The 20,238-nt window shown below is 50.1% G+C and overlaps 1 protein-coding gene across 1 annotated transcript in view; it reads left to right on the top strand.

Moving 5' to 3' along the window:
• LOC144823935 (sperm-specific sodium:proton exchanger-like) overlaps positions 1–20,238 on the top strand; it is a 5,382,759-nt gene that overhangs the window by 3,708,190 nt on the left and 1,654,331 nt on the right. Inside the window, exon 14 of the mRNA XM_078682869.1 lies at positions 437–586. Within this exon, the coding sequence (XP_078538995.1) occupies positions 437–586 (150 nt within the window). The remainder of the gene's footprint in view (positions 1–436; positions 587–20,238) is intronic.

Here is a 20,238-nt window from a genome sequence, read left to right as displayed (position 1 = left end):
TTTTTACATTAAGACACCATTTCCTGAATCATTTTTACCTAGTGAGCGCTTTCTTTATTTGTAAATGTGTTATCTGGTTAAAAAGACAGTAAATCCTACATTTTTGGGAATGTGTTCTATTTATTTGAGTAATTGGAAAACATGACCTTTTTGGGAACACTTCTGTTTCAGAATCTTGTACATAAGGTGTAAGAAATGGTGATTACAATGAACTACATTTTTTATTTCCAGATTTTTGGAAAATTCTTTCCAAGTAGCGAAGAGTAGTTATATGACTGATGTATTCTTTCTATTTGGAATGTCTAGGATACAATGACTTTTTGAAAGTCTGCACAACTTTTTAAAAGTTTCAAATAAACTGGATATTGAATTGTATTATGTTTAACATGTTTGAAAATATCTATGAATGATTTATTGTTGAATTTATGTCTTTCAGGTGTTGATGCCACATCTAATAGAAATACTGAGCAAGCAAATTAACAAACAATTAAGTTGTGGTTATGATATAGCAAAGGGGTTTGTGATTAGTGAAGAAGATATAAAGAATGTAGTAGATCAGATTTCTGATAATAAGAGAATTACTCAGGTGAGAAACATTCTAACAAAGAAGGCTTAAAAAGCTTGATTCAAATTCAGTGGCCAATGATTAGCAGAGGGTCAAAAGCCACCATGCCTCAAAATTTCAATAGCACATGTGAAAAGGATAAAACTGAAAATACTTATCTTGGGAGGATGGAGGGCCACATGTGTAACTATGAATGATAGAGAACTGCAGTTAAGGTAGTGTAGGCTTCCCTGTTTTCAGTTTCTATTTGTTGTGAATTCCGTAAGGTTTTACTGTTTTTAGTGTTTCCCAATGTTTTTTTTTTAATTACAAATATCATTGGTTATCTTTTTCAAGCCTGCTAAAAAATTATTATACACACTGTTAGCTATAGGGCCCTTGGGGACAGCAAACGTGTGCTACTTCATAAAGAAAGAAATCTCAGCAAAGAAATCTCATGCCATGCAGGATGCGCTGGGCCATTTGCCTGTGCAGTGAAGTGTATCTGATAGAGACATCTAGCTGCAGATTCCTAAACTTAGAATATCCCCCAGGCACCAGACTGGATCTGGAGATTTTTCAGATGCACCTCTGCGCGCCAGGGAATGGCATCGCATGGCTTCGCCCTGACGTCGTCTACGCATATGACATCAGTGGAGCCATCTAAGTCCTGCCCGGAGCTCTGATGTCAGTTTTCTTTTTTTCCGCGCCTGCAGCGCGTATCCGGGAGAAGCGATTCCTCTGGCCTCTTTCTGTTTCTTAGGTCTTACAGATGCCTTTTTGCATCTGGGAACAGTGTGCCGATGCCTTCAGGCTTTAAGTTGTGTGAGACCTGTACGCAGCAAATGTCGGAGACGAATCTGCACGCGATTTGTATGTGGTGCTTGGGTGAGCACCACGACTCCATGGAGTGCGTCGCCTATCTGAATCTGAAGCCAAAAGAACGTAGGATTAAATTGTTGTCCACCCGGATGTCCTGTTCGGAGTTCCTCCTCGAGCTGGGGCTCCTGTTCGGGGCAGGTCACAGAGACGTTCACAAGGCCGTCGCTCGTCTTCCTCAGGTAAGCAAAAAAAGAAGTCACGGAGGCCGTCGGCCTCACATAGTCGTGACGTCGTTGCCCGCTGCGCCCAGTCTTTACCGAACACGGCCCCAGAGCAGTCAAACCCTGCTTACCCCCCATTTCCTGGGGTTGGGGTGACTAGGACCAGATGGCAGCCTATTACCGGGCTTTACAGGCCATCTTTTGGTCGACCCCTCTCCCTCGCATGCCTTCAGGTTCCACAGAGGTGGTAGGGACTCAGACTGGGAGATCGCCTGCGGGTTCATCCTCTACGCCAGTCGAGTACCTTGACTCTGGTTCTGGAGTCGCTGTGATGTTGGGAGTCGGCTGGTAGGGCTTTTCATTCAAGTGTTGGGCAGCAGTCCACCTGCGGTGTCAGGGCACAGTCTTGTGGGGCTCCCAGTGATAATATCTGATGCAGACGCAGCAGGAGACTTATCTCCGAGTCGACCCCGTCCCACACCACAGTCTCTCATTGCGGTGGATGTCTGGTCGAGGCCGACCCAGCACTGGTCAATGGAGTCTCCTTCAGCGTTCGTCGATGCGACGCCGTCTCAACATCATTTGAAGCTGGAGACGTCCTTTCCTCCTCCTTTGGTGGATGAGGCCCCTGGGGATTCACATCCCCCAGTGTTTTTATGCGTTCTTCAGAACAAGTTGATATGGATCAATTGAAGGCCCTTGGACCTCCTCAGGGTGCAGAACCTTTGGTGGACATGTTAGCCTGCAATCGTCCCCTAATTATGATCTGCTGTCGCCACATACAATCGCCACGGAGGCTAGTGCAGCGTTTGCATGAGTTGTTCATAAAGCTGCTGACATATTATAGTTCCAGCCTCCTTCTGTCGCTCCACCTTCTGATCCCTTGTTGGATTTTCTCCATCAGGGCAACGCAGATGTCAAGCACTTGCTGCATTTTAGTGCTTTGTTGTACACCATTCTTCTGGGGACCTGGACGAGAACCTCCTGGGGGGACCCTGTGGAACGTGCTATCGCACATCGTCTTCACCTGCCTAAAGATTACCCTGTCTGTCCCTACACCCTGGGGCTCAAGGGCTTGTTGTCTAGGCAGCCTCAGCTTCGCTGCCTTCGTCCTCTCCTCTGATACTTCCACCCATTAAGGAGTCTCGCTGGTTGGACACATTTGTTAAACAAAAGTTTGCATCCGCAAGCTCAGGCCTTCGGTCATTGAACATGTCCTGCGTGTTTGCACAAGCTACTTTGGCCCTCTGGGACTCAGTTGAATGCCTCCTTCCCTTTCCTCTGGCTAACCTGACTCGGATAGTCTAAGATGGTCGTGAGCTGGCAAAACCTTCAAATCGATCAGCCATGGGCACCACCTACTCAGTGGGTTGGGTTATGTTCAGGTCAGTGCTCTGCGTCGCCATGGTTGGCTGCGTGATGGCAGTTTTCCTGAAAATGTTCAGGTCCGTCTCCGAGATTTGCCCTTTGATGTGGCCCATCTTTCTGACAGTCATGCAGACTCAGTGGTCCAGCATCTTATATCAGGTTTCCCGTGAATGACATTGTTTAAAGTCCATTGTTGCAGACTTATTGTCTTGTTTGCATTGGTTGCATTATTGTCACTGCTTTTCTCTGTTATCAGTTTCTGCGTTCAAGCTATTTCCCAGACAGCTGTTTCTGCCCTTATTTTCAACTCCTCTGTCTAAGACCTAGTCTCAAGAGGTGTTCCCTTGCTTTTTATAGGTATGTTACATACCTTATGTGGGCTATTCGTTTGTTATTGTAAATTCTATAGCCATTCTACCTTGCCATGGGAAGTGTGTGTTCTTCCTGGGTGTTGTGTGTACAATGTTCAAGGTCCTGTTCTTCCTGGATGGTATAGGTCCTTACCGAGGATCCAGCGAGGTCCTCTTAGGATTGTTATCTTTTTTCCCTCTGGGGAATTTTCCTATAGTTAATGCTGTAGGCTTATAGCAATATGGTTTTTGCTTCTTCATGGGTACACACTGGTTACGTTCATAGGCACTGGGTGCCTGCTGGTCCAACTTGCGCTAGATGTTAAATTAATAGTGACCAAGTGAACCTTGAAAGTCTAAGCTCAATAAAAGTGTTAGTGCAATATATCATAAAGTGCCACCAAAAGATGCACATGTGCAACAATGCAAATAATAAATAAATGATGTTTAAAACATTTACTGAGGCAGCGGAAACAGCATTATATACATTTTTTCAATCACAACTTGGAAATGAAAGATGAGTACAAAAAATTCTCATTAGAGTTGAGACCTTGAGGCATTTTACAATCTAGCCTAGTATATACCTTGTCTCAAGTTGTCTGAGGAGTGCTTCTCGATCACCCCCCCATCTCAAAGGGGGGATTGTGTCCACCACAAAATACCTGAGGACACTGACATCCTTTTCAAGAAGCTCTCCAAAGTGCCTGGCAACGGGATAAGCTTGATAACCATTCTTAATTGCCCTTATGTGCTGGAGTATCCTCTTGTGGACCTGCAACTTCGTACTTCCCACGTAACGCAGGCCACAAGGACACTCCAGCACATAAACTGCAAACTCTATTTTGCATGTCAGTTTTTTCTTAATACAAGTGGGCTCATTCTTAAACGGTGTTTCATACTCTGTCTTGTTAATCCCGTATTTATAGGCCTTGCAAGTTGCACATCTACGGAAACCGTTACTAGTATCCAGCCAAGAACTGCTTCATCTTAACTCAGGGCTGCTCCTGACCAACGAATTACTCATGGACCTTGCCTTCCTGAATGTTATATTGGGTGACTTTGTAAGATTTGCACCCAATAAAGAATTGTTCTTTACCAAGATCCAATTCTTGTTTACTATCCTGCGGATAGCCGTATGCTGATTACTGAAAGTCAGAATAAGTCTAGATGGTTGTTCAGATGGTGATGGGCTGCTCTGACATTTTTTGGGCTTTGCAAATTAAGGCCTGTGATCTGTCCATCCTTCTGGTTTCCTCTATGGCTTGATTAATTTCGCCTATACAGTAGCCCCTAGCCAGGAATCTTCTACAGCTATCTTGTTGGGCTTTCTAACATTCAGAATCACTGCTGCAAATTCTACGAATTCGCAGCATCTCACCATAAGGGATACTACGGATCAAATGCGGGGGATGATGACTTGTGGCATGTAATAATGTATTGCCCGCTATTGGTTTCCTAAACAATCTAGTTTCAAGATTGTTGCCAACATTCATTATTTCCACATCCAAAAAGAAAACGGAATCCCTACTGATTTGGCCACTAAATTGCAAGTTCAAGCTATTATCGTTGATCTGCTCTATAAAATGGAGGGCACTCTCTTCAGTGCCTCTCCAGATTATGAGCAAATCTTCGATATAGCGATACCAGCGTATAACATGCTTTGACACAGTATCAGCAAAAAACACTCTAAGGACCTGTTCTTCCCAGAACCCCATGTGTAGACAGGCATAGCTAAGGGAAAAACGGGGGCGTGGCTTGCACGCTGAGGGTGATGGCGGCGTGAGCCCGGAGCTCCGCGCCTGTTCCCCACATTAATCCTGCCTGCTGCTGCGGGGTGCCCGGCGCTGTGCCTGGAAGTCGTCGGGCCGAGCGTGGACATTGCTGGAGCATTAGCGGAGCGATCAGGGGGCCGCTGAGGAGACCGACCTCCGCCGCACTGCAGAGCCGCCAGGGCCGAGCCGGAAGAATGCCCAAAATGGCGGCCGCAGCGACGGACTCGGGACGGACTGCCTAAACTGTGGGCCGACGCCTGGGGACAAGGCGGGGACCCGCCGAGGACCGAAACCGGTGAGGAGGCGCCCCTTCCCCCCCCCGGGGGTCCTGTGAAGTTCTCTCCCGGAGGGTCCGAGGAGCAGCGGAGGGGCCGCGAGCGAGCGGCCCGGGACAGCTGCGGGGAGAGCGCTGCGCGCTGCGGATACCCTGAGGCCTGGCGGACGCGGCTGGGGCCCGGAGCACCGGAGGAATCCTGCACACTCCCCCCCCCCCCCCCCCTGGACTATGCGGTGAGCCAAAGAGCAGAGCGACACGCAGGGGGGGTTGAGAGAAGTTCGGAAGGGGGAGAGGGCCCAACGTCCAGGAGCACCCTGTATTGACCGCGAGGGAAGCCAGCACGCCAGGGGGTGACTAGGACTGCCTGCCGGGGGGCCACGGGAGCTAGTGAGCCTTGGCCCCGGATAGTGGCGGACGTCTGCTGGGAGTACACTTATCCTTGGCGGCGCTGCGACACCGAAGCCCCACCACTCACGGCCCGGAGCACCACGCACACACCCCCCTGGTGTCTGCCCCCTACCCGGCGACACTAATTGCCGACGCTGGACACCTGACCAGGGAGAGGGGCCTTGCCTTGCGAGTGTTCGCGCCACGCTGACGGAACAGCGAACCGAGTGGGTGCTGCCCCGAGACCACGCGCAGGCCATTATGGGGAAGCCAAAAGGCAAGCAAGGGGAGGCGGCGGCTTCGGGAGCGGCGGAGGGAGACGTGGGAGAGCCCCCGGACCTGAAGGGGCTACAGGATCGTATCCTGGAGGCCATTACAGCAACGAGAGAAGCGCTGCATAACGACATTGCGCAGGTGGCGTCGGGGCTCGGCCTGCTCCGAGCCGACCACGACAAGTTAAAAGACAGAGTGTCGGAGACTGAGGGGGCCCTGAAAGTCCTGGCTCCGGCCCACAAAACTCTTGAGGGAAAACTCACGGAGGCTCTTACCCGGATTCAGATATTAGAGCGTCGAGCAGAGGATGCGGAAAACAGAAGCCGTCGCAGCAACGTGCGAATCGTAGGTGTGCCGGAGAGCGAAGGGGGGACGGACCTACTGGCCTACTGCGACAACTGGCTACGAACTGTGGTGGCACCTGAGGGCTTGTCGCCTTTCTTTACCCTGGAGAGAGCTCATCGGGTCCCGTCCGGACCACCCAAACCGGGCCTGCCACCGAGACCTATCGTGGCTAAACTGCTACACTACAGGGACAGGGACCTGCTACTACAGAGGGCCCGAGACGATGGACCGTTCCAAATCGCGAACAGTAGAGTAACGCTGTTCCCGGACTTCACGTTCGAAACGCAGAAGCAGCGGGCCTCCTTCCTGTCGATCAAGAAAGAGCTGCGCACAGAGGGGATCCAATACTCATTGCTGTTCCCAGCCAGACTCCGGATTGTGGTGGACGGCAAAACAATGTTCTTCAACCTGGCCGCTGACGCTTGGGACTGGTGGGAATCCTACAAAGCGGGTACGGATGGCGCCAAGGTTCGGGAGGAGAAGGAAAGGGAACGGGAGAGAGCGCCGGCGGGGCCGCGCCAATCGCAGAGACTGCGCAGGCGACGTCGCGGAGCCGGGAAACCGACCGCTTCGCAAACGGAAGCCGAGCGCAAAGCCGCGCTGCAGGCAGTGATCACCATTGGGACAGGGGGTGGCTCTCAATCCACACGAGGCACGGACACAGAGACGATCATATCGGCCTCGGGCTCGGAGTCGGACCTCTCGGGGGTCCATGATGCCAAGGATCCGGTGGTGACACCGCAAACAGCAGAAGGAATCCTGAACAACTGACCTGGACCTGTTGGGTAAGGGGAATGGGACTTGAGGGGGGTCCACCCGCGTAGCGGGAGAATTGGCTCCAGGCATGGGCGCTGGGTGGCTAGCTATGCGCTGTTCTCCGTAGTGGGGGGATAGCGGCGGGCCTGGGACATGCAGCCCCCTCTTGGGCGAGGCCTCGCTCCGCACGCCCTTAAGGCGATTGCAGCTTCGGCTGTGAACTAAATACCTGGGGGTTCTGGTTAAGGGAGTTTGGATGGGGTCTGGTATCTTGATATTGGGGCCTGTTCTGGGGGCAGGGGGAACACCACAGTTGGGGTTTGGTGATGGGGGGATTCTGCAGACGCTGATCTTAACTTTCTCAGGGGTTGACCAGTTGGGAGGGTTTGTTTGGGGACGGGGAGGGACCATCATCCGCGGGAGTGTGCATAGGGAGGGGGGGAAGAACCAAATATGTCGACGCCTTGGCGCCGCGGCTTCTGGCTGTGTACAAAGAAGCAAGGACCGCGGGTCGCCTCCCCCCATCGATGCGGGAAGCGATAGTCATCCCGCTATTGAAACCTGGCAGAGAAGGAAGTAGTCCATCCTCCTATAGGCCGCTCTCGATGCTCACAGCCGACTATAAAATCTTGAGCTCTATACTAGCATCGAGACTCCTACCGCACATGACCACTCTAGTCCACGAGGACCAGAACGGCTTTATCCCTACCCGGAACACAACATTGAACATCAGAAGGCTTATCCGACTCATGGAAGAACTGCGGGAGGGGAGTGGAACCCCACTTGCCCTCTCGGTCGATATAGAAAAAGCGTTCGATAGTCTAGAGTGGGATTATTTGTACGCAGTCATGGCACGTTTCGGGCTGGGCGCAGGCTACATCCGGTGGACACAAGTGCTGTACACGGCGGCCGTGGCGAGGGTGCGAGTTGGATCCTTGGTGTCCCATCAGTACCCAGTGGAGAGGGGCACCCGGCAGGGTTGCTCCCTGTCCCCATTACTGTTCGCTTTAGCGATCGAACCGCTGGCTGTGGAAGCCCGCAGGGGGCGATACTTCACAGGTGTGCAAACTGGCGACGGGCGACAGTTTATCTCGCTGTACGCCGATGATCTCCTGCTGTTCCTGGACAATGACGCGACTGAGCTCGAGGGGGCGGAGGAGCTGCTGGGACGTTTTGGCGACCTCTCGGGCCTCAGAGTTAATTGGGCGAAGACGAGCCTCTTTCCACTGAAGGAGGACGCGGCCCGCCCAGAACACAGACCGCTGCTTCACTGGGAGCCGACTTGCCTCCACTATCTTGGAGTATACGTCTACCACACAGCGACGGCTTTATTTGAGGGTAACGTGGAGAGATGCGTCAGGGGGCTGAAGGGTAACATGGCATTCTGGGCCACGCTTCCGCTATCCATAGCTGGTAGGATAGCACTGCTGAAAATGGTGGCCCTCCCGCGGCTGCTATATTACTTCCGAACGCTTCTGATCTGGATCCCCAGCTCCTTTTTCCACCGACTTCGCTCCCAACTGACTTCCTTCCTGTGGGGGACGGGCAGGTGTAGAGTGGCGCTGGCGACACTCACCCGCCCGAAAGATGAGGGCGGCTTGGCGTTCCCGGACTACGAGCTCTATTATCTCGCTGCCCAATTGCAGATTTTCACGCAAGAGGTGGCTCGGGTCTACCGGGGCCCGGAAGATAAACGACTGCGGGGCACGCCACGACACATACTAGCCTATATCGCGCTAGGACAGAAACTCGCCGCTCGGGATCTGTCCCTTGAACAGAATACATTTCGGCGTTGCTGGAACAGAGCACAGAAGCGGGCAGGGATTCAGCACCCCTACGCACCGGAGATGCCACTGGGCATGCTGACAGCGTTGCCCCATGGAGGCGATTGGTCCCGACTGCTGCAATGGGAGGAGGTAGGAATACAGGTGATAGGGGACCTTTTCGAAAACGGGGAGCTCCTCCCGTACTCGGCCCTCCAGGAACGCTTCGATCTCCCACGCGGGGGCTATCTCCTTCATGCAGCCGTGACGAGAGCCATGCAGAAACACTGGGGAATGGGACTGGCGGAGCCGGAGACGGCCATGGCGTGCCAATACACCATGATGGCGGCGGGAACGGTGAAAGCGGTATCTTGCTTATACAATTGAATGCTCCACGAGCACCTGCCGCCCCTCGATGCGCTGAAACTCAAATGGGAAACTGACCTAGGTAAGCCCATCCCGGACACGACCTGGGCACAGTTGGTGCGGAGGGCGCGAAATAGCACAAGGAACGCCCGTTTTCAAGTTATCCATTACTACATTCTACACAGGGCGTACATGACCCCTGGGAGAATCCTGAGGTACTTTGGCGCGACTGATGCGAGGTGCCCCCGCTGTGCGACAGATGGGGCCGAGCTGGTGCATATGCTCTGGTCATGCCCGGCCCTAACAGACTATTGGCGAGCCGTGGGTGAATCCATGAACGAGGTGACAGACCGGACTGTTGACTTTGATGCGGCGGCGTGCATCCTGCATTGGTTTCCACACACCCCCAAAAACAAGCTCTCGAGCAAGTTCATCGATATGGGTTTAATGGTAGCCAAGCGTGAGATCACCAGGAACTGGAAGGCAAGGGCGAGCCCGACGTATAGGAGGTGGCACAACGAATTTCTGAAATGGGCGGCCTGCGATAGCACGCACAGGTATCAGATGGCGCGTAGAACAGCTAATGAGAGAGCGCTGGAACAAGCAACGGCCTGGGAGGTAATGGTACAGGGCCTCAGGGATAGTGGTACAGCGGATGATGAGGGGGACCCAGACGTGGCAGGGATCAGCACAGTACAATAATCTGGAGATAAGAGTACAGGTGGAGGAGGAAGCCTGAAACCCGAGGTTAGGGACACACAACGGGAGGCTCCCGCGCGGATGGTGGGGTGGGAGGAGGGAACAGGGGGAGGGGGGGGGCAAGGTTACTCGAACCTGGGGGGAATGTTGGGGGGGGAGTTCGGGGTTTCATTAGGTGAGGACGGAAAAGTAGGCACACACACAAATCCGAGTCCACACTCCTGAGGAAGAGCAACCAGGCATGGGGGTGCGAAATTTCTGCCGCCGCCCGGCCCCCGGGATGTGGGCCTGCAGGCTGTGTACACGAAACATTGATGAACCTGACTGTAGCACCGTGAATGATGCTGAAAATGTGCAACTATTGGCCTGTGTAATGTATGTCTACAATAAAAATTACTTTAAAAAAAAAAAAAATAGCTAAGGGAAAAACATGCCGCCATAGCCATGCCTCTCACTTGTTGGAATACCTGATTCTGAAAAAGAAAACAGTTATGTTTCAAGCAAGTTGTAACCATTGCTAATAACATTTTATGTTCTTGAACATACATAGGTCGAGTGTCCAGATAGTGTTTAATCGCATTCAGTCCATCTCTGTGATTGATGCTCATATAAAGCGACAATAAATTGAGCGAAATTAAAAGATAATCAGATTGCCATTTGGTACTGGTCAATTTTCTCAGTAAGTCGCTGGTGTCTTGCACATAGGAAGGCTGGCTTTTCACATGATCCTGCAAGTAGAAATCAACATACTTCGATGCATTTTCCATTATACTGTTACAGGCAGATATTATAGGCCTGGCAGGTGGGTTTTTTCACATCTTTTTGTATTTTAGGTATAAAATACACCACCGGCATAACAGGATGGTTGTTTTTTTAGGAATTTAAACTCATCAACAGTTAAAAGGCCTGCACTTTCCCATGCGACAAGACTGATGTAAAAACTGTTCCACGAAGACCTAACAATCAACATGGTGCTGCGTCTGTAACATTCCCGGTCATTTAGTTGTTTCAAAGCCTCTTCCATGTACAGATTGCGTGGCCACAGCAACCTGTTCCCTCCTTTATCCGATTGATGGATAATTAGGTCATCGTTGGCCTGTAATTTCTTCATCATTTGAAAATATATATAGTCCTGCTTCGTGTAGTGCCTATTTACTTTTGTTTGTTTCTTACATTGAGTTTTAAGTTCTTGGGTGACTTTATCATTAAACACGTCAATATTGTCTCTCAGCATTATAGAACAAAATTTGGACTTTGGTTTAAAAGGAGTTTTTAATGTCATCATGCATTTTGGCTGTTCATCACTGGTTCCAAGAATTATACCATCAGTGTCCTGCTGGAGATTGATAAAATCATGGAGCAATCCCACATCACCCGCTGTTAACACAGATGCACTGGGTGTATCAACAGTTGGTATCTCTTTTTGTTTTGATGTACCCTGCAGCAGGTGATATTTTCGTAGTTTTAGATTGCGTATAAATCTGAACAATACTATCCATGTTTGTGAATAATTGAAGTCACTTCTTGGGCTATTTGACAAACCAAGAGACAAAATCTTTAATTATTCGTTGGTGAGTTGCATTTGTCCAGATAAATTGATAACTGTTAGTGCATTGCTTCCGATATTCTGTAGAGTTATTTGCGATTCCATTTCTTTGTATGCTTTTTGATGTTTTGTCTTGCGCCTTTTGCTGCATCGTCGTCTCTCTCCCTGCTTTCGATTCCGGTCTTTTTGCTGTGGGCACGTTGTGCACGTGGGCACAGGGTTTGCCGTCTGTCCTGGAGCAGGCAGTCGACATCCTGTGCCAGGGAGAATTTTGTAAACCCCAACCACTGTGTTCGCATTTGCTCATTATCGGACTCGCTGTCAGGAACAGAGCTGAGATCAGAGGGTGAGGATGATACAGGTGCAAGTCCGCTAGTGCTGGCAGTAACTGCAGCTGAAGAGAGGGGTGTCACATTAACTTGATCACATTTTTTTGGCAAAAGTAAACACACAGTCCAGCTTGTCTCGCTGAAACTTGAACGCCTTACGCTTTTTTATTACCTCTTCTTCACGCTGCAAGCGTATTACCATTTTTTCTCTGTACTTCTTTAAGATGCCTGAATCTTCAAGTTTGCTGATCTCCTCATTAGCTTCATCAATCTTAACTTGGAGGGCTGACTGATCACTCTCGGCATACTTTACAAGGATTTGGACGACTGCGAGATGATTCTAAATTAGTGACTTCCCATTCTGCCAGCATACGGGGTCAGGATTTTCATAGCTGGGAGCTATCATAATCCGCAACCCTCGCTGAATCCTTCCCACCTCTGCATACCGGGTGAGGGACCGATGCTCCCACCATTTGGCCTGCTCCGCTTTCATTAGTTTTTCAAGTTTTTTTAACAGTTTCTTGGCATTAGGGTTCCGATCCGATGTGCTACTATCTTGCACTTTAATAATACTTTCCCCACTTGGGGTATCGTCAAACATTGCATTTGCTACCCGCTCGCACCTTTTCAGCGCGTCTGCGGTCATGGTGCATCACGTTACGGGCAAATGTTGTCTTAGGAGTAAAATCATATATGAACATATCATACTATGTATACCGTCTGCGAGAGAGAACTAATACTATATTTATTCCTTGTTGCAGCACCTTGGGTTTCTTAGCCCCATATTCTCCCTCTATTTTGAGAGCAAGCCTTATGTTTGTGTCTGGCTTCTACTGATATTCTTTGACCAATGTACTTCTGTGCACTGTTGGTTAGTATGACTACTTGGTGATATGTTCTGTGTTTTACTGCCAACGGATATGTGCTGACGATGCTGCATTTCATGGGCTTTTGCATGTGTGTGGTGTGGCTCCTGTCGCGTCTTGGCCCGCCCAAATGAATCAATGGAGTCGGAGCTACTGGTTATGCATCCATCTTTATTCCCTGCCAGGATATAACTGGCTTACAATCTACTAGGAGTTCCTGTTCCTGCTTCTGCCGCTTCCGCTTCCTGCCTGCCTGTTCTGTCCCTAGGCAGAGTCAGGCATGAGGACACAACATCTCCCCCTTTTGTACAAAGTACTGCTGCTTCTTATATTTCTTCAACGAGTCGTCTGGGCCTTCTCACTTGACGCCTGGGACGAACCTCTCGGTCTGGCGTTTGGCTGCGTCGATTGGGGCCGCTGATGATTCTAGGAGAGCTATGACGATGGAGGTCATTGCTATCACTTTGACTGGCGGGGTCACTCGATGTTTGACCCGAGGATGTCTCTCGACTGTTTGAAGGAGTGTATCTCTTGAAGTGCGATATATTTCTTGTTATTTGTTTGTGATCAGCTTTTGCTGTAATCATTGTGCCTTTCCTTTTGTGAACCTGCAATGGAATGTCCAGGTATCGGCTATCTGCTTTTGTTCGCCGGTCACCTTGTACTATGACCCAGTCTCCTTCCTGGATGTCGACGTCTTTGGCGTGGCGGCGTCGGTCTGCGTATGTTTTCATTTTCTGTTTCTTTTCCTTGTCGATTTCAACTAGCGTGTTGTGATCAATGGTGATGGTCCGTGGTTGGGACGTCGTGCCTATTGTGGGTAATCGCGTTCTGGGCGCTCTTCCCAGCATTATTGTGGCTGGGCATTGATTTGTGGTGTTGTGCGGAGTGGTCCGGTAGGCCCTCAGCACTTCATTCAGGGTTTGTTGAATGTCTCTGCGCGTTAGTTCTGCTTGCTGGATCGCCCTTTTTAGCGTCCCCATGAATCGCTCCACCATGCCATTGGCTTGTGGCCATAGGGGAGTGATTTTCTGGTGTTTAAAATTGAAGTGTTTCGCGAAATCTGTGAACTCATGGCCGTTGAACGGGGGTCCATTGTCGGATTTGACTCTTGAAGGGACGCCCCATGCTGCGAAGATGTCATCTAGTATGGGGATGACTGCTGTTGCCCTGGTGGATGGTATCATGTGTGCGAAAGGAAATCTTGAGTACTCATCCATGACGACCATGATGTATTGTCCTGACTGCAGTGGTCCAAAGAAGTCAACCGCGATTTGTTGCCACACTCCGTCCGGGAGTTCGGACATTTGAAGTGGAGCTGGGGGTTCTTCGCGACTAACCAGTTGGCAAGTCATGCAGTCTTTTAGGGTTGACTCTACCATCAAGTCGAGAGACGGGAACCAGACTCGTTCTCTCAAGGTCTTCTTCGTGGCGTTTATGCCTCTGTGGCCTTCGTGAGCCAGGTTGATAATTCCCTGGCGTAGTTTATGTGGGATCACAATTCTCCCCCCTCTCAGGAGAAGTCCATTGTCACTGATGGAGAGTTCATCATGAATGCGTTGAAAGGCCGTGAGGTCACTGAGGTGTACTTCTGAGTCTTGAGGTGTAGTTTTGACGTGTCGCCAGGAGTTCGCACGTATGTGGGTCATGACTGCTTGAATGAGTGGGTCCGAGGCAGATGCTTCCTGAATGGCCTCTAGGGGAACCGTGGGAGGACACGCTGCATCGATGACGAAGTGAATGTAGTCATCCGCTAGTGATTGGGCAGTCGTGGCACTGGGTAAGGGATGCCGAGACATATAATCAGCTGGATTCTCAGCCTTGCCAGGCTTGTGGACAATCGTGTAAATGTAGTCTTGGAGGCGCAGCCCCCACCGCTCAATACGCGGCGGCATCTTGGCGTTGGGGTTGCCAAATATGGTGATCAATGCTTGGTGGTCAGTAATGATGGTGAAGTGTTTACCATACACAAATAGGTGGAAGTGCTCACACGCCCATACTACGGCCAAGCTTTCTTTTTCCGGCTGGGAGTAGGCTTTCTCCGTGTCCGTGAGGCTGCGGCTGGCGTATGCGATGATGTGGCGTTGGTCAGAGTGTTCACGATATTGGGCTAGGATGGCGCCTAAGCCCACCGGACTGGCGTCAACAGTGATCTCTGTTCTCTTGTTTGTGTCAAAATAGGCAAGGTTGATGGCTGAGCCAACGGCCTGTTTGATCTCCATGAAGGCTCGTTCACATGCTTGTGACCACTCGAAAGGCTGACCTTGACGCGTTAGTTCTCGAAGTGGGTAGCTGATGGTGGCGTAGTCACGGATGTAGCGTGCGCAGTAGCTCGCCATTCCGAGGAAAGAGCGGAGGTCACTCACGTCTCGGGGTGTCGGCGAGCGCGGCTACCTTGTCAGGGTCTGGTTTCAGTCCTTCACTTGAGAAGGTGTGTCCGTAGAATTTTAGGGTGTTTTTGTGGAACTCGCACTTGGTGGCATTTAGCGTCAGGTTTGCTTGCAGTAGGGCGTGGCACACCCTGTCCAGTGCAGTGTCGTGTTCAATCCGATCCTTACCAAATACTAGTAGATCGTCACTGTAATTGAAGGAGTTTGGAATTCCTTGAATGATCCTCCGGATGGTTTCTTGGAAGATTTCGGCGGCTGATGAAATGCCGAAATTTAAGCGTTTATAAGGGAACAGGCCCTGGTGTGTGGTAAAGGTTGTAATGTACCTTGATTGTTCATGAAGCTCTAATTGGTGATATCCTTTGTTAAGGTCAAGTTTGGAAAATATTGTGGCACCATTGAGTCTTGTGATCATGTCACTTATGTGTGGTCCCGGGTGGCGTTCTCGCTCGATGGCGGTGTTGGGTGCACGCATGTCCACACATAACCTGACCTTGTTGTCCTGGCCTTTCTTCGGAACTACTACGACTGGGGATACCCAGGGGGTGGGTCCCGATGTGCGTTCAATAATGTCCGTTTGTAGAAGGTCTTGGAGCTCGTCATCAACAGCCTGTTGTAGGTGAAAGGGCACCTTTCTGTGATGCTGGGCAACAGGTGTCACACTTTCGTCGATGTGTAGCTTCACCTTGAAGTGGTTTAATTTTCCCAGGCCCCTGAAGAGTTTTGGGAATTTTGCCACGAGGTCGGGGGCGTCTTCAGTCATGTATAGCAGTTCCACTAGTTTTAGTCTTTCAGCTTTTGGCAAGCTGAGCAGGCAGTCGGCAACATCAGGCCCCTCTACCACATGGACATATGCTTGAATTTTCCTGTCTTTGAAAGTTAGTGTGGTGGGAAACCGACCTAGACATGGTAAGGGTTTCCGAGACATCCATGTGAATATACGAACCGCCGCTGGCTCCAGTTTGGGTCGAGTTTTCATGTTGTAGTATTCCAGTGCGCAGATGTAATTTAGCGACGCTCCTGAGTCCAGGACGAACTTTGCTGGGTGATCCCCAATCATGATGTCTAGCTTGGGGTATCGTTTCAAGCGGTCTGGGTCAGCCACCATGCAAATGTATTCATCGCTGTCTTGCGACACAGTTGTGTGTGACGATGAGTCGCTGGATGAGGATCTGCGCTCTCGACGTGAGCTTGTTGTATGATGTCGAGAGTAGCGTGTGCTTGTGGATAGGCTTCGCGGTTGGTAGGAGCTTGTTGATTGGTCGCTTGATCTCGAGGAGCTGGAGGAGTGTCTCTCTCTTCTCGTTACGGCACGTGCGTGATGTCGGGTGCTGGATCGCGGGGCGGGAGACTGGCGTGTTGATTGTCTAGCTTGGCAGGCTACCTCAAAGTGGTTATCTTTCCCGCATTGATGACATCGCTGGCCGATTGCTGGGCATTGTCCCGAGTGAGGGTATTCTTGGCCACATCGGTAGCACGCAGGTGTGGATCTGGTGGACTTGGTGTGTCGTGAGACTCGTCTGGGTGACGTTCTCCGGGAGTTGTGATGGTGTTTGCTCGCCCTATGTGTGCTCGTCACGGGTCGAGTGGTCTTGCGTGCTTGTACTCGGAGGGCGTGGTCTTTGTGATCAGGCTTGTGAGTTTCTATTCGCTTGGCATGATCTTCAGCTTGATCATTGATTCTCGTCAGTTCTTCAATTTGTTCTAGGGTGTATGATTTTTTTAGGAGTCGCCTGCGTAGTGATTCAGATCGGCATCCGTCGATGATGCGAAGTCGCAGTGCGTCTTCCGTCTTGAAGTTTTCGAAGTTGCAGTGCCGCGTCATTCTTTTGATACGCGTGATGAAGTCGCCCATGCATTCTCCCTTTTCTTGGGTGGCTAGGTTAAATACATAGCGTTCATAATCAACGTTGCGCTTGTGTAGGAAGCGTCTATCCAGGGCAGCTTTCACTTCGTCATACGTGGCGGTTGCTGCATCGGGCATTTCTTTAATTATTTGTGCTATCTCTTGGCCTGCTAGATTCCGCAGTGCCACCAGCTTACGTTTGGAGTCTTGTACCAGAGAGCCCTCCATGTAATCTTCAAAGTCCTCGCTCCAGGTCTTCCACGCGGGTCCCATGGTGTTGCCAGGCGTCAGCACCAGCGGCTGTGGTTGTCGCATGAAGGGTGCTCCCACGGACGCTGCTTGATGCATCATGGTTGCGTTGGTTTGTGTTGGTGGACCCCCGCCTGTAGAGGAGCTGGGAGGATCGATGTCAGACATGTGTTATTTATGAGAAGTTGCACTGCTTGGGGTACTCCTTGCTTCTAGTTGTGGTGAGGGTTCGTGTTCCCGCACTTTTGGTTCAGTCTTATGGTGTGGAGTGGTTGTGCCTGACTCCAAGATGGCCGCCGTGTTTGAGACGTGGGTTGTGTAGGGGCCGGCGCCTGACCTAAAGATGGCCGCACGATGGGACGCTGTCTTCTTAGTCTCTCTATCCACACGCTCATGCAGCTGCCACACGCTTGCCTTGTTTAAGCTTCGTTTTTTAAATTGCAGTGGGACTCACCCTCGCGTCAGTTTCCTTCCTTCGCGAGTGAGCGGGACCTTCGCGTCCACCGCGGCGCTGCTCGCGCGGGACCTGCGCGTCCACTGCGGCGCTGCTCAGCAGGTCTCCTCGCTCGTTCGGCGCTGCGCGAGCACTTCGCTCGCTTTGTGTATCTGGAGGGCAGCGCGATGTAGTCAGGCCAGGTTGGAGCTCGTGACAGTCGCTGGTGCCGGTTCTGCCTTCGTCGGTTTCGCGCCCTTTTTTTTTTTTTTCTTAGGCTGCCACCAGGAGGACTGCGGACTCGTCGTTGGGCTGCACAGTCAGCTGGGCTGCGCGACTTTGTTTGTGGGGTAAACGCATCCCACCCTCGTCGCCATTGTCGCGTCTTGGCCCGCCCAAATGAATCAATGGAGTCGGAGCTACTGGTTATGCATCCATCTTTATTCCCTGCCAGGATGTAACTGGCTTACAATCTACTAGGAGTTCCTGTTCCTGCTTCTGCCGCTTCCGCTTCCTGCCTGCCTGTTCTGTCCCTAGGCAGAGTCAGGCATGACGACACGACATCTCCCACGGTCCACACTGTCTTCTGCATATGTGTATCCCTATTATCCACATACATGTATCTCCTTGTAGTCATGGATTTGTATATCTCTACATGGTAACGTCTGTCTCCCTCCATGTCATTCTTGGCATCCGCTTTTGTGTATATTCATTTTGTATGCTCTGAATCTGTCGTACTGTTTGTCCTTTCTCTGGAACTTTTAGTTTTTGCAGATCCATGGGATCCTGCACACAGTTCTGCTTCTGTTCTTGTCACAGACGTTTATGGCTTTTCTTTCAATGTGCACTGGTTGGTCTGGTTCTGTGCTTTCCCTTGTCCCTTCCTGGAAGATGAAAGTCTTATACTGTCCTCGAACAGACTGTGGTGACATTGCCCTTCCTTGTGCATGTTCCTTTTACAGAGCTTAATGGGTCTAGTGTCATCCACGCTTGGACTTGCTGTTTCCACCTTTTTTAGTCAATCTTTGTAGATGTATTCGTTCTCTTTGGAACTTGGTAGGGTTCAGTCGCAGACCCTCCTCCATTGGGATATGGCTTTGGTATCTGTTCTAAGTTAAGGAATCTGAGGCTAGATGTCTTTATCAGATGAACAATTTACTTACCTTCGGTAACGATGAATCTGGTGGAGACACAGACTAGCCGCAGATTCCTTAACGCCGCCCATCCTCCTTGCTCAGCAACGACCTTTTCAGGTTTGGTTCTTCCCACTGGTCTTTCTGCCTGTGGTCTCTGTTTTCATGCGTGTTAGTCTCTTCTCATCCTTCCCAGGTCAGGATGTCTTATTCTGTTTTACCTGTTGCTTCTCCACCCATTCTCGCAATTGGGTGGTGGGCCCCTATATCCATCCACGCTCTTGCACCCTGGATCTTTTCCATTGTGGAGTTTAGTCATATCCTTCTTCCCTCCCTCTCCCCTTAGACTTTTTCTCCATTAGTTTGGGGTCTATTTGACTATGTTACTGTCAATTGGTCATATTTAGTGCGTACAGTTGCACATTCTCTGTTGTTGCAGAAATGTTGTCAATTGCCATAACTTCATGTAGTTACAGTCTTGTGGTCCATTACAATGACATTCATGTGGTTGCAGACTGCTTGTCGTTTACCATAACATGAATTTCCATTGCTGTTTTACCTCATAGGAGGGTATGGTTCTTGCTTCAGCAAGACTGTTTCAAGGGGAGAGTGCTCTGCTCTCTCCCTTTAGTTCCTTACTGTATGACGGTTTCTCTACAACGCATTGTGATGTTTCTCCTCATTTTATTACTTATTGTCACACTCTCAGAGTTTTAGTAGGTGCTCCGTGTTGCGGCACAGAAATGTTTCACAGTAGAAAACTGACATCAACGCACTGGGAGAGACTTATATGGCTCCACTGACGTCATATTTGTGGACATTGTCAGGGCGGAGCCATGCGACTCCAACCCCGCATCCCGCGCAGAGGTATTTCTGAAAAATCTCCGGATCCAGGCTGGTGCCTGGGGGATATTTTAAGTTAAGAAATCTGCGGCTAAACTGTGCCTCCACCAGATACATTGTTACCGAAGGTAAGTAACTTGTTCATTTCACATTGTTGAGTGTTCACTTTGGGATTTTGTGTTAATTGAAAGCCGTAGAAAGTCCAATAAGAATTTATTATCCCAATCATGGGCTTTTGTTTATTTTAAAGCAGTGCTCCAGTCTAGCATGCGTTAGAATTGAACAAGGCACTTCACCTTTTTGCTCCGCGCAGCATGCCCTCTTTTAGTGCATTTTTAAACTTGGGTAAATGAATGAGCATAGCTCAATTCTTGGATTGTTCAGGAAATATTGCTGTTTTGGCACCATATGTTTCAAGCCTTATTTTCCCATGAAAGCAGTACTAATGCAAGTTGAACTTAGTGATCCTCTGGCTATCTTGTAGACATGTTCTGCTTCAGTGAGCAAGCTCAGTTCAGTTTCATGTACCTGTTTTTGTTCATACTGCACTGTCTGCAGCACATATTGGTACCCATTGAACAGGAGTCTCTTTTATTTTTACTTTTTTTTGTAAACAACTTTTTATTAGCATTTATAACAAAACATGCATAACAATATTAA

The sequence above is a fragment of the Lissotriton helveticus genome, chromosome 3_1 (assembly GCF_964261635.1).
Source record: "Lissotriton helveticus chromosome 3_1, aLisHel1.1, whole genome shotgun sequence".
NCBI classification, from domain to species: domain Eukaryota; kingdom Metazoa; phylum Chordata; class Amphibia; order Caudata; family Salamandridae; genus Lissotriton; species Lissotriton helveticus.
The sequence above is the reverse complement of the archived record's forward strand: the minus strand, read 5'-3'. Positions and strand labels throughout refer to the sequence as shown.